The sequence below is a fragment of the Eschscholzia californica genome, unplaced genomic scaffold (assembly GCF_041429995.1).
Source record: "Eschscholzia californica isolate CP2 unplaced genomic scaffold, dmEscCali1.0.p SCAF_3, whole genome shotgun sequence".
Classification (NCBI taxonomy): Eukaryota; Viridiplantae; Streptophyta; class Magnoliopsida; order Ranunculales; family Papaveraceae; genus Eschscholzia; species Eschscholzia californica.
In genome coordinates, this window is record NW_028238420.1 from 34,506,973 (window position 1) to 34,525,147 (window position 18,175).

Consider the following 18,175-nt stretch of genomic DNA (forward strand, 5'->3'; position numbering starts at 1 on the left):
ATTTATCTCCCATTCTCCCTATTTATAAGTCAGTTGATATTTCTTCTTTGAGAAGATCGTGGGATCCTGGGATTAAGAGATTAGTGGGGAGAAAATCTTTTGTAACCACTCTGAAGAAGATCGTGGGATTAAGAGATTAGTGGGAGAAAATCTTTTTTAACCTCTTTGAAGTGAATATCACTTACTGCTATATATATTTTTATCCTAACAAAGTTTTGTTATTTTTTTCAAAAAATTTCACCATTTTCGGTTATATCCTTCATCTGCTCTATATCTCTCGGCCAACTTCAATTTAGTGAACAAATGGTGTGAATAAATGGTTATAAGAAACACAAAAGGATCAGTGAAATAGAAACTTGAGAAAAAAAATGTAGAAAATTTTCTTCAATCTTCATTATTTGTATTTTTGTTTCTTTTTGGTATTTATATTTTTTGTTTTGGTTTACATTAGTTGTCATCTATGTCTTTACAGAAATTTATTTTATGTTATTCCTCTCTTTTGATTTAGTTTGTTTTTGTTGTAATCTACTTATCTTGAGAAGTGAATAATATGTTGGATATTTTTCAAAATACCCAATGGGTACAATTCCCATTGTTGGTATTGGATGGATACATCCATTCATCCATGAGTATCCCATGTGTAGAGATGCACCCATTAGATGGTATCTAGTGAGAAACTATAAATAAGTGGCATAAGTGCCACTTAACAGTACACACAAACAAAAGCATCAAACAAATTTTCTCTTGGTCTGTCTTGTTCTATTTTTTCCATTTTATTAACAGTGAAGGTGATCTCTTGGTATTTTATTTATACAAGTTTTTGGATGAGTTCGAAATCGGTTTTCTTTGGCATTACCAATTTATTAATACAGAGTGTTCTTGGTCTTGGTCAAAACGTACATATTTTGAACCAAACAGTTGTTGAAGGGCTTCATCGTATCCTGAAGACATAATTCCTGACCCGTTTTGTACTCGTGGTTTCATACCAGATGGGGGTGAATTACTGTCTAAAAGAATCGAGATTCTCGAGCTTTGAAGTCTAGTGATCAACATGATTTTATTCATCAATTATTTCTCCGACCTTCCATTTCAACTTAAACGCCAATATTTTCCAACAATTTTTAGACAGTAATATCTGTAGTTGAAATGGAAGTTATTTCAGTTACATCTCTCCATATGATCACGCGAACCGAGTGAGAAAAATAAGCGGAACACCTGTAAGTATTTTAGTTAAATTTGATGCATGATTTTTATGTGATAAAATGACGTAGATTTTGATATATTTTATTAATCATGCTTTGTTAAAATGTCTTTCAACCATAATACATTGTTAAGGTTGGTTGTGATTTTTTAGTTACCATGAAACCCTTAACATTAGTGTTGGTCCATTTTATAGTTCGTGAGTATTATTTAGTTTTGGAAGATTATCCACTTGAAGAGGTATTTACGAGCCGTAGAATAAATAATTTTGGTCACATTGTTCTTTGTGTTAGATGGAAGTGCACTTGATCCGTTTATGAGAGAGTGAAATATGATTTTTTGGTACACGAGGTACATCTCATGTGTGAGTTATATTTGCTCAATTTCGGAAGACAAAAATATTTTACTTCATGTTATGAGTACATCATTTTATTATCTATGAACATGTGAAGCCGTCTAATTAAGATTTAGAAGATGATATGCATTTGAGAAATTCATGTTTACGGAATAACGAACATTATTTTGTAGCATAAGATATTTAACAAGTAGTTAATAATGCTCGTCAAACTATAATTCATTTTCGTGGAAGAAATGAGTGGTAAATTCTAACTTTGAGTCTTTGAAATGATGAAAAAGATAATGGTGATCTTAGAATTAAAACTCTAGGAAATGAATAATCATATTCTTGAGTGAAGAATATAATGAATGGAAATTGTATTGAGTAAGAGTACAACTATAGTTCCTTTGGACTATTTATTTTCCAGTGACATGATACTTTTTAAAAGAATATCACATTGTATTAAGAGAATACAATTACACAAGTTGGTGGATTCATCTTGGGTCCATACATAGATCCTCATGTTGTGAGATGTGGTTGTCTTGGGCAACCAAGAAACAAGTGGTGATTTAATTCACTAAAATTGACTTATTTATTTATCTAGTCATATGCACTAGAAAGAAGCTTTGTGATGAGTTATTTTGAGTAAGCTACATGAGACAAATAGTAAACGGTTGAGAAATTATTACTCATAAAATGTTTTGGCCAAAACTGATGCCGTCAATTGTTGTTCATGTAAAGTTATGATTGACTGTATTAAGTCAATTTTGTTTCTAGAGAAACATTTTCTAATGTTGTTGTTATCTAGGCAAATATTCTCTAAAGATTTCAATGTTATCTAGAGAACTTATCTCTAAAGAAAAAAGAAATGGGCTAAGGTCTGTGAATGAAGGTTGATCGCCTTTAACAGAAATCCAACTTATGTCTTGAAATAGATAGGCAAAGTTCAACGGGTACCAACAAGTTAAAGCTTTCGCGATTATGGAATACTAGCATTTTATATTTTCCCATTTCTGAGCTAGTATTGGTTTTCTGCAAGACAAAAGATTGGATGATAATCCTTAATAAGTCCTAGTTTTTAAGTGGTGCCTCGCGGAAACACCTCGAGTGGACTTACCTAAGTGAGTATGGAGATCAGGCCGTCTCTTAAGAAAATAAGATCGTTTTCTGAAGAAGACTCATGAAAGGGATATTGCACATGGCCATTAACGTGCGGAGTATGAACACTCTGTCCTCTGAAATGAGTATGTGCGATGACTTCGGTTTTATCATTTAAGGATTCTTGGTTCAAGATACGTTCACCATAGCATTCTGATAAAGCTTTGAGTTGTTTGCACTAAGTGAAGGTTCAAATCCATAAGATACCTATCATTTATGTACAATTTTCTACGATAATGCCAAAATCGTCTTTTATTTCAAAATTGCTTGTTTTCTATTTGTGGTTTTATACATTTTCTTTATTTCAATTTTGAAAATGGTGGGGGAATGTTGGATACCCAATGGGTACAATTCCCATTGTTGGTATTGGATGGATACATCCATTCCCTCATAGTGTAGAGATGCACCCATTAGATGATATCTAGTGAGAAACTATAAATAAGTGGCATAAGTGCCACTTAACAGTACACACAAACAAAAGCATCAAAGGAATTTTCTCTTGGTCTGTCTTGTTCTCTTTTTTCCATTTTATTAACTGTGAAGGTTATCTCTTGGTATTTTATTTATACAAGTTTTTGGATAAGTTCGAAGTCGGTTTTCTTTAGCATTTCCAGTTTATTAATACAGAGTGTTCTTGTTCTTGTTCTTGGTCAAAACGTATATATTTTGAACCAAACAGTTGTTGAAGGGCTTCATCGTATCCTGAAGGCATAATTCCTGACCCGTTGTGTACTCGTGGTTTCATACCAGAAGGGGACGAATTACTGTCTAAAAGCATCGAGATTCTCGAGCTTTGAAGTCTAGTGATCAACATGATTTTATTCATCAATTATTTCTCCGACCTTCCATTTCAACTTAAACGCCAATATTTTCCTAACATTGTAGTCTTTTGATTTTTGTATTTTGTTGTGGTTTACTACAACGGCGTTAGCCAAAAGAGATCTACTCTGCCCATAGGACGGGGTGGGAACCTAGTAGCATCAAATTCGTGATCATAGAATGGTACCGACCCACTAATTATTTTCTTTTATTATTGTCTAAAGAAAAATGTTATGGAATAAGAAAATTCCGATTCTAGACAGAAATTCTATGTGGATTTTTATAATAATCCCTGATGCTCAGCAAGGGTTTTATTGATCTTTAGGGTTCTATTAATCTTGCCCCTTTCTTGATTATTTGCTGAAAATTATTTTTTAATATTATATAGTTAGAAGTTCTTCTTTGGAATTAGGAACTTTTGTTTATCCTATACATTTTGATTTTTTACTCAAACTTATAAAGTTATTTCATGATTCTAACTTCATATTCCACTCTCAGTACAAAATTGGGTTATCGACTGAGTGATCCAACATGAAAAAACTTGGGTTTATCCATGTCGTCCAAATCTAGCTTATTATATTTGTTGGTGTTCTTTGTGTTGCATATCTTGATTAGAATAACTAGAAAGGTTCAAAATGACAGAAGTTTGTTTTATTAATTTCAGTTTCCTTTACGAAATGATCTTCGAACTCTTAAGCTAGAAGAATGGAAGCATTGGGTGCTACTAGCTTTTAGGGATGCCTTTGTGTCACATTCCGGCCCGTTGATTTGGAATTCTCTCCCAAATCTGTCTGGGATTTCCCATGCTCTATCACTGCCCACTGATTCAATTCAGTAGTAGTCTAGGTATATGTGCTTCTGAAATCGAAGGAACGCTTTTCTGATCCGTCGCATGTTTAAATTATAGAAAAAATTTCAATGGTAGCTTTTGTTTGGTTTCCTGAAGGCTAGCTACGGGGACGAAGTCAAACGAAATCGAGGAATGGAGCATGTGGCCAGAGCTTAGTGGGAGATTGAGGTTAGTATAGATCAACTCTCTCTTTCAACTTTTCATAATAATAGAAGAAACTCAAGATTGTTCAATTCAATGCTGAACCATAGGACTACATATTTGTCAAACCATCAGACCATAAACCAAATAAAGAAACATAAAAGCAAGATAAATGATATACTAATGCAACCCAATTTCTTATTAACCAGAAGATACCATTAATTTTTTGTAGCATAAAACCAAACCCTAAGGTCTGGTAGATCATGTCCAACCATTCTTATTTAGTAAGCAGTAAAATGAAGTTCCTCTTAAACTAAAAGTAACATTAATTAGAAAGCTAGCTCCTGGTTGCTTCTTGATTCAGTAATGGTTGCCATGTAATTTCTTGTAATGTGATTAATCACATTTTCTCTTAAGCCTGATTCTCATAGTTTCTTCTTTTCCTTGTTTCCTTCAGAGTTCGAATTTTTCGGTATAGTCTCTTCTTGAATTTCCTTATTTTCTGAATGGTTCTTCAGATTTTTGTCAGAATTTAGACCTCCACGAATTCGAACATACAACGGCTCCTTTAAAGCTTTCTCAAAATCTTTATCATTTATCACGGAAGCAACTGTCTGGAGATAGGATTTGAACGATACATGTAAGAAATACGTATTGAAAACAACATAATAAAAATGCTATGGATTCTTTTGAGTATTGGTTCTACTAAAATTAATGATCCAAATTCAAAACACTATGATGTACAATGTACACAGTGGAACTACCGTTAGCTAAGCCATTCAATTGACAGATTCAATTCAATAACCTGAGAGGCCCAACCAGATCCTAGTCTGGACACTGGAGTTAGTTGTCAAGTTAAAAACTTCGAATAATTGAAGCTTAATTTGATTTATAGAGTTGTATATATGTATTTTGTGCGATATATATATTGATATAACATTGTATACAGGGTGCCTCTATAGGCGCCGCTTCTTTTTTGCTTTTGGGTTGCGCCTTTCTTGGCACTGCCTCTGGCCCTCGGACTGGGCTGAGTCTTTTCTGTTCAAGCCTAGCACGGATTAGGCTCAGTCCGAGTTCCCTCGAACTGCCTCAGTCCGTGGGGGCGCTAAGAGTGAGGCGGGCTAAGAGAAAAGAAGGGGAGCCTATGGACGCACCCTTGTATATATATAGGAGTTTGTAAGAACTCAACAGGGACACTCGGCTCCAAATGGTCTGTGACCGACTCTCTAAATCTAACTTATAGTTATACGGGAACTTAAATGTTTGAAATATAGATCCCATTTTGTTTATTTCTTAAACAACAAATGCTAATCAAAGTAGGCATTGAAATTAAATTACTTCATTAAACTACTATGCATTAATACGTAGAACATTAATGGAAAAATGTTGGGAGACAAGTGAAACCTTTTGATAGAGTTTGCAAGAACCACCCATGAGTTGCCTTGCAATGAAGTTAATTAACCAAGTAGGAACAAAATCCAGCTTTATATCCATTGATCCTATTGTTCTACAATTCCAAAACATGTAAGTGAAATTGTATGGCTTGCTTTTTTTTTCATAACTTCCAAAGATATACTTCTTATAAAAAATTTCAGTAACGAAGAAGTGTTGCTAACTCACCGAAAGTATGTTTTATTTTCGGAAATCTTCTTCATAGCGGTACCACCTATGAAATCCATACGAACAATATCCTTTGCTTTTGGTATTCCGTCATTGTTGAATCCATGAATATCTTTGTTAAGATTGTCTCCCTCTGGTATCTGAAATTTTGAAGTTTGAAAATGAAAAGTTCTTCTAACTAATCACAAATTATAAGAACTCAATAGAATATGAATATTGATTAAAGTCGCGATGAAGTTGTTAGGTGTACTTACTGTTGTTAGAAGCCCAATGATCAAATCGTCTTCAAGATATTCAAGCTCGAAATAGTGTACAATGACCTCTCTAGCTGATAATGGCCATGTCACCTTCACCCTTTCTTCCACATAGTTTCGGAGAACAAAAATTAATATCGACTAAACAAGATAGAAATAAGAGAAAAGAAGAGAAAATTTTGAATCAATTGATAGACTAACCTCACTAAGGAAATATGTTCACCAATTTGAATCTTTTGTAAACAATTGTCTGCAAGGATTCTGAAAGTTGGAATTGTGATTTGAGGCCACCTGTTCAAAATTAAATTACATTTCGATATGAACGAGTTTTGTTTACTAAGAAGTCTACGTATTGTTCAACAAAAAAAAAAAAAAGAAGTTTACGTATTAATACACCTCATGTTGCTTACTAAATTTAGAAGAAGACTTGTTTTAGGATCTGATTCTATTAACATCACCTCATGTTGTTAAATGCACAAATTATGAATTGGATTCAGAATCAGATCTATAAAAACCGAATGCTACCTAAAAGCTAGTTTCATGTCATAATAACCAAGATAACTCTTACCATTTCTTGTAGAGGGTTGTCTCCCATGCAGCACATAAGCCTACAATGAACATCAAGAGAAACCTCAAAATTTGTTTATAAAAATGTAAGCAGTTAGGGCAGGATCTACTCAGGATCGGACATGGGTTGATCACGATCTCTAGTCTCCATACAACAGTATATACATACATATGTTATTTATAGATATTTGATTTCTCTTCGTACGGAGTGGTTCGGCATGGGGTAGTCTCAGGCTACCCTTGATCCATATCTGATCCCTGAGTTACTGCGAAAGGCAGTGGCCGAATGGTGTCACCTATGGGACCCAAATTTTATTTCAACTAACTAATAATAAGGGGTTTGTAATTAACAAATGAGAACTAAAAACTCTGAAATTTAGTCTAACTTACAAACATCCATAGGGGCATCTGCATAGCCTTCAATCAGTAATGTATGAAAGGGAGTACCGCTAGGTCCTTCTCGGTACATGACACGATACGCATCATTGTCTTCTTTTACCTATAAAGCAGTATAAAGATATACTTGTAAGGAAGATACTCAAAGAGCAACTCTAAAGAGAACAAGAACTCTTTCAATTCAAATTAGTTGAACTATCTTCCATTTTCTTGCATCTGAATAACTCTTTTTCATGAATTTCTTGCATTATATAGAAGAGGTACAAATAGTTTAAGACGGTCTTGATTAAATTCAAATATTTTGGTCATTTAGTAGAAATGTTACGAAATTTCCTTGATCAGGAATTGTAAAAAGCGAACAATTAAATTTTCGTCTCGGTCAATATTTTGGGAGGCATGGAAATGGAATGTTAAGGTCATTTCGGCTGAAATATTTCAAAATTTAAATTTCTTGTGGTAGATAAAGTTATCCGACTCCTCGTGCCATGCCAGATAATAGTTATAATCGAATAAATGAACGATAATTTATTTGAGAAATATACATATAGTGGGAATCCAGATGAAAAAACTTTAGAAACTTTTTGCTCTTACCTTCCAATCACTCTTACTGTCATAATGATCATCTCCAGAAGCACTTCTCATCATGTCAAGAAAATTCTTTACTTCCTTGGATCTTCTCTCGAGGACTTTTTCATTGGGTTCTGAAGGACAAACAGTAATACAAACATCTATAAAAATTTAATATTCCCTCAAACTATAGTTTAATTCTCAATCAGATCTTCTAGTAGTAAACTACAAATTACTTTGTTAATTGATGATTACCTTCTGTGTCTGATACTGATGATGAGAGTAAGAATTGTCTCTTCACAAGCTTTTTAATGGATTCCTGATTTATGAGTTCTTGAGATGCCAATGTTTTGTCCATTTTCTCCCTACATTGTGATATTTTCTGGTATTTCGTTGCCATTTTCTCCGAACTCTCTCCCGAAAATTCCCTGAAAATCGAGGGGAAAAACGTAAAATGATACATAATCTTTAACTAGGACTAATAGGGGGAAAAGGGGAAAAATCTCTGAAAGTATCTGTCAGTGATGGAAATCTTGCAGAAGAAAGCACAAGTTGATTTACGCGATAAGAAAATAATAACTTCGTCATTTTCGAATGAAATCTACCTTTGTTCGTGCTATAAGGTCCTTATATACATACAAATATATATGTTCTGAAGAAACTTACAAATTGATAGTTCAGATCAATGTGACCAGGAAATTTATCGAGACGAGGAGAAGCTATTGATAAATTCAGTTGAGCTTCAACTGAGAAAAGGAAGAGGTCAATCTGAGAACAAATAATGAATGTAGCAACCTCAAGAACAATATGATCACCATTAAAGCTACTGAACCAATTCTCCAACTGTAAGTAACTTATCACTACTACTTATCTATCAAGGGGTCCATAGAAGTAAAACCATCTATCTACTTTTCTTGGTTATTGGTTATTGGTTAGATCAATATATCAATTACTATTGTGGGTCAAGCTGATAACTCATGAAATTAGCTAGTTTAGTTAATAATGTGTACTAGCCATTGACTTGTATGCTTAATATCTTTGTAACAGGTTGTGTCAATTGATCTTAAGAGTGATTTTCATGCAACTTGTAGGTACTTTGGACTCCAAAATTAAGAAGTGGAGCCCCTCAATGCAATTTATAGGTAGCTTTTATTTATGGGGAGGGCTACTTTGTCCTAAAGCATCAATATCATAATGATGTAGCATTCTTCTAAACTACCTAGGTATCTAATGTTCACCTTTTCATTACCACATCTTAGTAATGGAATCACAAAGTCCCACTTCTGTTACTCTTGAGAATGGTCAGCGTACTTTAACATGTATGATTATGTGCCTCGAATCCTAGACCTCAAAGGTGGAAATAGTGGTGGCCAACGGGCCGTGCCGTGCCGGCACGACCCGTTTGGCAGCCGTGGCGTGTCAGACACGCCACGGCCACGCCAGGCACGGCTTGAGCCGTGCCGTGCCCAGACCACAAAGGTCTGGGCACAGAAACGGCCCATGGGAACGGCCCCGGCGTTCCCGTTGCGTTTCTGGCCGTTTCTGTGGTCGTTCCGTGGCGTTCCCGTAGTCGTTCCCGTGGCCGTTCCATGGCGTTCCCGTGGCTCCGACCCATTCATAAATATTTTTTACTTGTAAAAAAAAAGTAATAAAAGAAATATTACATTTTTTTTCAAGTAAAAAATTGTGATGTACAAAAACTTTAAAGTCTATGTCATATCTTTGTTTATTTTATTGGAAAAAAGTTGTATAAAGACTCTCCACATTTACTTTATATTTTGTGGTTTAGGTGTGGGACTATCTTTACCACTTTATTTATTTATTTTTTTGAAAATAAGTTTTAGTTTGTTTCAACAAAAAAGAAATCTAAGTAAAAAAAAAAAAAAGCAAAACCTCTTTTGTACTACACCAATTACTAATAAATGGGGTGGGAGTGTACAACACCCTCAAAAGAGAGTGTTGTACACCCTAAGTAACTTTTTAAAATTAAAAAAATTAAAAGTGTTTTGAGGATGTTAGTACACCCTAGGTAATGCTTAAAAATTCAAATAACTAAATTGGCCTGTTGCTAGCGTGTCGTTGTTGCCGTTTCCGTTCCGTGTCGTTCCGTGCCCACGGGTCGTGCCGTGTACGATCTGTTCCGTGTCGTTCCTGCGTGTCTAATGGGACGTGTTTAACGGGTCTGGGGCTCTAAAATCCTAGCCCCGACACGGCACGCCAGACCCGTGACGGGTCGACACGGCACGGAACGGACCGTTCCGTGCCGTTCCGTGTCCTCAAATAAACGGGTCGTGCCGGTCCGTTTCCGTGTCGACACGGCCCGTTGGCCACCACTAGGTGGAAACTAACTTTTTTTTTTGATGAGAAGGTGGAAACTAACTTAATAATTACTCTAGAACTCAAGGTTTGTTGACTAAATAATTCTTATTTAGTGAGAAAAATAATCATTTTCCTTTACAAGTGGTCGCCAATAACAGTCAAGAAGAGTGCGACATTTTTGAATATCAAGAAGATTAAGTTTCATGTATTTAAAATATAGGGTCCGTGGGTATATAGACCAAAATAATATTCAAAAAAGGTTTATGATCCAATCTTCTCAAAACATGGATATTTAGTCCTTTTACATTATGGACATAATAACCCATTCTTTATGAGAGAACTACCGTCCATGTCCTTCCTACAAAAATCACGGGATTTTTAATTTCCCAGGGTCAATTTGGAATGTTTCTAATGTGGGCGTGATTTAGGGGATTTAAAGCAACTAACGTATAAATCCGAAATTGATTTTTCTCTATCTTCTAACCGTTTTGGAAAGCAAATTTATTTCCAAATCAATTCAAAACAAAAATCGTAATCAAATCAATTTTCTCTCTCTTTACAGATTTGGAAACCAAATCAATTTTCTCTCTCTTACTATGTAATTTTTTTAGATTCAAATCAATTTTCTCTCACTTAACTTTCAGATTTGGAATATATTTTCTAGGATCAATTTAGCATGATTTGGGGGTTAATATACAAAACATATATATCACTTTCTCTCACTTAACTTTTTGTTTTGGAAATAGTATTGTGAACATTAAAGCAACATATGTTTCCGTTTTTACTCATACATAAATACACATAGAATACAAATGATGAAACAAATACGTAAATTATGTATTATTTATGACGAGGAAACCATCATTTGTCAAGTATACAACATAATTTATCAAATGTATGTGGGTCTTGTTCAATAAATTACACATAATTTCTTTTACATTACATATAATTTCTTTTACATTACACATCCTTTACATTATGTTACAAGAAAAAAGTACAAAAGCTTCTTTGGTTCAAAAATGGTGCCCATCCATGTACTCTCCATTAGTTTCGTTGACTCACTTTGATTTGATGATTCTCTTTGAAATTTCATCTGGTATATCAAATCTACACACATAAATACAAATACATTAAAGAAAAAAAAATCATATATTGTATTATAAACTACATGTACAGTTTCGTAAATTATATATAATGTTTGTCAAATTTTGACAACATTTGAAGGTTTTGAGTAGTTTGGTAAACTTATCAAGGCTACTGTTTTGGGTGAAAAGTACACGTAATGGTAAATAAATAATATATAATTTATGTGCACTTATACGTAAATTATATACATAATAGTAATAACATGAAGATATACGTAAATTATATATACTTTATTGCAAAGTACACGAGATTTGATAGTAAAGCGAAGTATTTCTACTAATGAAATGAGTACTGTTTTGGTGTTAAAGCACGGGTAATGTTCTATAAATTACCCATAATTTACTACAAATTGTGGTAATTTACGATACGGTACATGTACTGTAAATTCTGTTATGAGTAACCGTACGTTAAGAACAAATGTTTCATAAATCCGTACGGATTGAAAACCAGATCTGAAAAAAAAAATGAAAATATCATTAAGCTTAAACTACAAATCTAAAGATATCTGCTATGATGATTGATTGCAATAATGTTAAACTCGAGTTGAAGGATTAAACATCAAGATCAAAAACATAAATGAAATTTTAAGAGAGAGAAAGAAAATAAACATCAAACATTCGATTGATGATTGATAATCTGATCTCACGAAATATCAGAAACAACAGAAGATTAAACATAGATCTAAAGAAATATGATATTATCACTGGATGCAAACATAACATACTAACTTTGAAGGAATCATTGAATAAGGAATAAACATAAAGATCTTAAACAGTTATGAAAATTTTAGAGAGAGAAAATAAACATCATACATTCGAAGTTATTGAATTAGTAAACAGATCTTATAGAGCGAAATAATTAGGGTTTTATTTATAAGAAGAAATATTAGATATTAACAATGGTGTTTATAAAGATTTCGAAAGTATTAAACCTGATAAATGATGAATTTGGACAGCAATATAATGTAGAAGAAGGAGATTTTCTGAGTTTAATGGAGGTTTGTCAACTAAATCGGTTTTAGAGAGATCAAATAAAGAGTTTCCGTTACTGAAAATAATGAAGATATCCTTACTTTGAATAGGAACATGATTGGAGAGAAATATGGAAGATAATAATGAAGATACCCTTACTTTGAATAGAAACATGATTGGAGAGAAATATGGGAGATAAATATGGAAAAAGATATGCATAGATTTCGAAGATAAATCAGTTATAAAATATGGAAAGGTTAGATTAGGGATTATGAAATAATATTTATTCTAGAGATTTGTGTTTTCTCTCTAGATGAGACCAAATGGACTAGATATCCATTTATATTATTTTTTTGGTTTTAAAACCCTTTATAGGATTAGAGAGGATTATATCTACTATTAGGACCCTTTTTTTGGACTATAAGCCCAAAAATTCTAAAATATATCTAGTTATTAAATATTATTATTAGATAGATATAATTAACTTTCTATTATTTATTAGGAAATTATGCAACTCTAATATACTCTATACATATAAGTTTGCTTCTAACTTTTTATGAGTAGATATGAGAAAATTTCCGTCCGAATCAAATCACCCACGATTGTGGCTATTTAACAAGGGGTTTTAACTAAATAAGTCAAAATAATATTGAAAATGAGCAGAAGAAAAGCACAAAACATTTGCTAATTATTGTTCAAGTAAAAAACATACAAAGTCTAAATACCCTTTTGTTTTCATTTCTTTTCTTTAAACTTTGAATTTATATAACTTTTTTTTTGAAGTGTCGGATTTCTACGAAACTTACATATTTTGAAATGATTTTTCATTAGCTTTCAAACAAGATCCATATTCGATACTTTCTTTTCAAAAAAAAAATTTCAGAAATTTTTTTGACCGTTTTTCTGCAAACTGCAAACTGAGGTTGCAAAATGTGAAATTGCAATCCGTTGTTGCAAAGTATAAATTGCAAACTGAATTTGAAAAATGTCAATTGCAATCTTGATTTGCAGGCTTTGTAAAAGGTAATCTCAGGTTGTAGAGCTTGCAAACCCGATTTGCAAAATTCGCAAACCCGATTTGCAAAATTCGCAAACTCGATTTGCAAATCGAGAACAAAAAAACAGAAGTTTGCAATTGAACCCAATTGGCTTGCATCCATTAACATGTCATAGTAACCCTTGGCCCGCCGCCATCTAGATGAGCCATGTTCATTTGACTGGGCCTTAAGGATTAAGTAATTTTTCTAGGCCCAGTAGATACATTGATAAATTATATGGTCTTTCTATTTTAATATATGTGTTCATTGCCACCACTTTTTAGCTTAATGGTTGGACACCAACTCCACATATTAGAGCTTCCAAGTTCGATTCTTATTGAACTGAAAATTCACGATTTATTGAATTTGAGTATAAATAAGATAGATTTAGGAATGAATGAGATCTCATGCCCCATAAGATGGTCTTAAGAGTTTTGATATGACTTTTAAGACCCAAGATGCCTGTGAGATGGTAGTTGTCGAACTTATATAATTTATGATGTAATATGTTCATGATGTATCCATGTAATGTAATGATGTAATGATGTAATGACTCGAGTCTACATAAAAAAATGTTTTTTCATTACACCTTATATACCCATCCATGCAATAAGGGAGTCACTTTTTACTAAGTAGCTAGTGCCCTCTATTTGACCCTTGTACTTTCAACCTATTCTTTGATTTCTTCTTCCACTTTTCTCTTAAGGTGTGGTGGAATTTCTTCCTCCTTAGACACTCTGCCACTTTCCTTCCTTAGATACCCTAGTACTTTCCTTCACTCTGACTCACCCATTATTTTTTGTTTGTATTTGTATATTTTTGTTGGTTTAGTTCAGTTTTTTATCTAATTTTAGTCGCATCCTCAATGACTAGGTGTCTCATCACAACCATAATTTTAAGATTTTGGGAGACATGCCCGCTCTCTTTAGAGAAAATTGGCGAGGTAACTTGGAACCTTTCCCCCTCGTGGATTACTCGTGTTTCCTTTTGAGATAGGTATGTGTGGTTTTCCCTAGTACGAGTGGTCTAATAATTTTAGTTGTTTTCTTTGGTAAAGAGGTTAATTACGTCATCTTTTTATGCATTTGGTCGAGATGGTAATAACAAATTTTTCTGAGGAGGTGTATAAGTTGTACAAGATCCATATTGGGGTAAGCGGGTAGCTAGCAACACATGTTATCTTGACTTATGCATTTTGTGATCTTTTGTTAACATCGTTATATAGTCCAGGGAATTTTGCTCAAATGCCCCGATCTGGGGTGAAAAGAGGAATTTTTGCCCCACATCTAGATTTTTTTGGAAAAATGCCCCTTTTCTATCTTTGCAATTTTTTCTTTCCCAACTTACCCTCCTATATATAACAACCGAGTTCTTCATCTCTCTCCTCTTGAATCTCACCAATCAGAGAAAACAACTGAGTTCTTCATCTCTTTCCTCTTGAATCTCACTAATCGCTCGATTTCTCTCAACCGAACATCCAAATTTGTTGCTCGAATCAATCCATCACTCGAGGTTAGTCAGTTTATCCCCTTTTCATCTCTTCAAGATGCCTAAGGTTTGAATCACAAGCTTGAGAAGCTTCCACTCTCTCTAGTCCAAAATCTATAAAGGACTCTTCTCTATTTATCTCAAACAGGTATTTCATCTCTAAATATTCACAATGTTATATGGTTAAGTTTGATTTTGTGTTGTGTCAATGGATTGAAATCTAGTGTTCGATTATTTACCAAAATTTAGGGTTTATACTATAAAAAAATGTAGGTTTTTTTAATTGTGTGTTTGATTGTGTGTTTCATTGTGAATGAAAGCATGAATGATGTTAGATGTAATTAGGTTTGATTTTGGTTCAAATCCTATTGAAAATTTGGTTTATGATTAAAATCGGTTGTACCAGTTCGAGTTGATCAAAACGAACTGAACACGTGCCAACCGATTTCAACTCCAGTAAGTTGTCCCTCCTTCTGGTGATACAATCGATTGCGCAATATCGTTATGAAATGGTAACAAACGACACGACCCTGCCGATTCTGTGGCCAGAAGGGTTTTCAGCAGACTTGTGTAAGTCTATGTCGAAATCATATGTATCATGTCGACATGGTCATAGATAATTGTGGTTAAGGTTTCATACATCTATTTACCATGTGTATTTTGTTTTTGTTTTGAAGGAATTTCTTTCTTTTTGTGCGATGGGATCTCTTAATATATGGTTATTCCACGGGGGAGATTGTGAAAATATGGATAAAAAGAATAAAGAATATGTTGGCGGTCAACAAGGTGGGATTGTTTTACAGGACGGTGCGACCCTTACTGTTCTTCGTGAAGTTGTTAGGGAAGAAGTTGGTGTAAATTTGGACATCGATTCAATGACTCTAAGTTTCCAGGTTCCCGGTATTTTCGAATTTGGTGCACCCATGGAAATACGTACCGATAGAGATTTCAATTTTTATTGGTCAGTTGCAAAATCTCACTTCCCTATGTGTCTACCTCTTTATGCGACAATTCAAAAGGGTTCCAATAAAAGCTAGTGTAACACTTTCAGTAACTTTTGTACCTGATACTTTTTGCGATAGAGGGTCTTCCAGGGCTTATGATCATTTCGATTTTGATTTGAATAGTTATTCAAGTACCTCAGAGAACACCCTAATTAAAGACGAAACAACCAAGGTTGAAAAGATCATTGGTGATACTCCGTCCGTTCCAAATTAAGAGTCCCATTTCAGAAATGTAACTTTTTTTCATAATTTTTACTTTTCCATTTTTACCCATATTAATTTTTAACATTTTTTTTGGAATTTAAAAAGATTAACACTATATATAATATTAGTTTCCATAAACACAAATTATTCTTATCTCTCTTTAAAAGATTACCAAAATACGAATTGTTTTAATTAAGTAATAATACATTATATATTGTCAACACGGGTATAATTGAAAAAACTAGGGATTTTATATGATAAAAGAAGAATGAGACTTTTGATTGGGACAGACGAAAAAGGAACACGGGACTCTTAAATTGGGACGGAGGGAGTATGAATTATTTTCCAACACCCGAACTTAAAGAAGATATTGTCTGTAATGATAATGTTATTCGGCAAGAAAGTAAGGGGAAGGATAAATTGAGAAAAAACTTGATCCGTAATGATAAAATTATTCGTCATACTGAAGTTATGGGCAAGGAAATTCCGGTAATTAAAAATAAATATATAGTTGATTTAAATTGTTCCGAAATTTGGGAGTATTCTGATGACGAGGTGGGTGGTGTAGGGAATGATTTATCATTAGATGAAGTGGAAATAGTTGATCAAAGTGTTTGGGGTCGAGGTAGTTAAGTTTGAGAAAGTTGAAGGAGATGATTGGGAAGACAATCATGTTCCGAAAGAAAAGAAGTTTGCAGATCAACATACATTCATTGGTTGTGCGTGTAGGGGTTTTGTGTATCTCATACACTACCTAGTGTTGTAAGCGGAATCTCAAACATCTCATGTTTAACACTAGATTGCCCAGGATCTATATGCATAAACTAATCAATGAACTAGAGAGGGATAAATACCTTAACGCGTTTTTCCCTCGAACCATTCCAATCGCATGCAAAGATCGAGAGCTCCAACTGTAGCTCCTCTACTTGAGACACCGAGTGAATAGACTTGATCTCCCTTCCTTTCAGACTGCTAGGACTTAGTAGAAGGTTGAGAAGAACTCTTCTTCTTGACTAGATTGATAGAATGGGAACTTTCTCTCTATATTCCTCTCTCTCCAATAGCTGTATATTCAGAGAGAGAGAGAGCTGTATAATTTTCCTTAGAGAAAAATCCACACCTTTTCTGTTCTCAACTGACCCAATATATAGACAAACCCTAATTAGAATCTCATTCAGATTAGGTTTTCTATTTTCTGGGTCACAGAAAAGATAATTACCAAAATACCCTTTTTGGGGTATTTTGATAATCCCCTTAAGTGTGGCCGGCCAGGGCAGCCCACTATGGGCCTTATATGGCCGGCCCACTTACTCTGGTCGGCCATCTCATGGCCGGCCCAAAGAGCCTCCTTTCTATCTTGTCCCAAATCTCCATTCGGACCCTTTCGGCCTTTCCAGTTGAATCCCATCCAACTTTAGCCAGTTCCCGTCTAGTCAAATCTCTCCGATCAAGTTACCACTCTTATGTGTAACCCGTTGTAGGATCCGGTCTATGTTAGCCTCGAATCAACTCCTTGATCCGATGATCGTAGTTGGCTTCTAGCAAAGCATTACGACCCCTAATTGGACCGGACTGGATGATCTTTACGTGTGGTCATCGTTATCCTAACTGACAAATTGATCGCATTGCCACCTTGGTCGAAGGACACTCCTTCGGAAGGACATCTCCTTCAGACCGAACGGATAAATCCTTCAGTCTCCCACTTGTACTTAGAACAAGTGCAATGCTCGATTCCCATGTCGCTTAGTATCCCATCTGATACGTCACACCGTTCAGACTTTCTTGATCCAGAGAACAACTGTCAATTCAAATGATTAACTCTTAATCCATTTGAGTGCGGCCACACATTTCACAGTTGCTTCTCCTCAAGTGGCCCGGAGATACTTATTCCTAACTTAATAGGAGGACATCATCCAGTCTTGTACTCCCACTTAACTTCATGTCTATCCTGTCTCCCTCAGTATGCTGCCTTTATAACCTCCTTTTACGGCGCGGCGTTTGACAGTACCAAAGTTCGACATTCCTTACATAAGATGAGTGGAGCACTCATGTTTACGGAATCTCTCCAATCTTGCCTATGAGAGTTTGTGACGCCTT

The 18,175-nt window shown here is 34.4% G+C and overlaps 1 protein-coding gene and 1 long non-coding RNA gene across 2 annotated transcripts; one reads left to right on the plus strand and one right to left on the minus strand.

Annotated features, from left to right (window-relative positions):
* Window positions 1-4,683: 4,683 nt before the first annotated feature.
* Window positions 4,684-8,816, minus strand: LOC147549766 (uncharacterized). Its single transcript, XM_086667270.1, has 10 exons — window positions 8,576-8,816; window positions 8,165-8,337; window positions 7,934-8,043; window positions 7,337-7,445; window positions 6,948-6,987; window positions 6,581-6,670; window positions 6,380-6,479; window positions 6,126-6,265; window positions 5,910-6,012; window positions 4,684-5,119 (listed from the first exon to the last, which is right to left on the minus strand). The coding sequence occupies exons 2-10, from the start codon at window positions 8,307-8,309 to the stop codon at window positions 4,931-4,933; spliced, it is 1,026 nt and encodes a 341-aa protein (XP_086523396.1). The 5' UTR covers window positions 8,310-8,337; window positions 8,576-8,816; the 3' UTR covers window positions 4,684-4,930.
* On the plus strand, window positions 8,669-9,262 carry LOC147549767 (uncharacterized). Its single transcript, XR_015237208.1, has 2 exons — window positions 8,669-8,754; window positions 9,001-9,262. It is a non-coding gene; the product is annotated as an uncharacterized LOC147549767 (long non-coding RNA).
* The last annotated feature ends 8,913 nt before the right edge of the window (window positions 9,263-18,175 follow it).

Coding starts and splice junctions, on each gene's coding strand:
- LOC147549766 (XM_086667270.1), bottom strand. CDS start 8,309: ATGGCAACGAAATACCAGAAAATATCACAATGTAGGGAGAAAATGGAC. Junction 6,266..6,379: donor TCATTGGGCTTCTAACAACA/GTAAGTACACCT, acceptor TCAAAATTTCAG/ATACCAGAGGGAGACAATCT. Junction 6,013..6,125: donor GAAAATAAAACATACTTTCG/GTGAGTTAGCAA, acceptor TTGGAATTGTAG/AACAATAGGATCAATGGATA.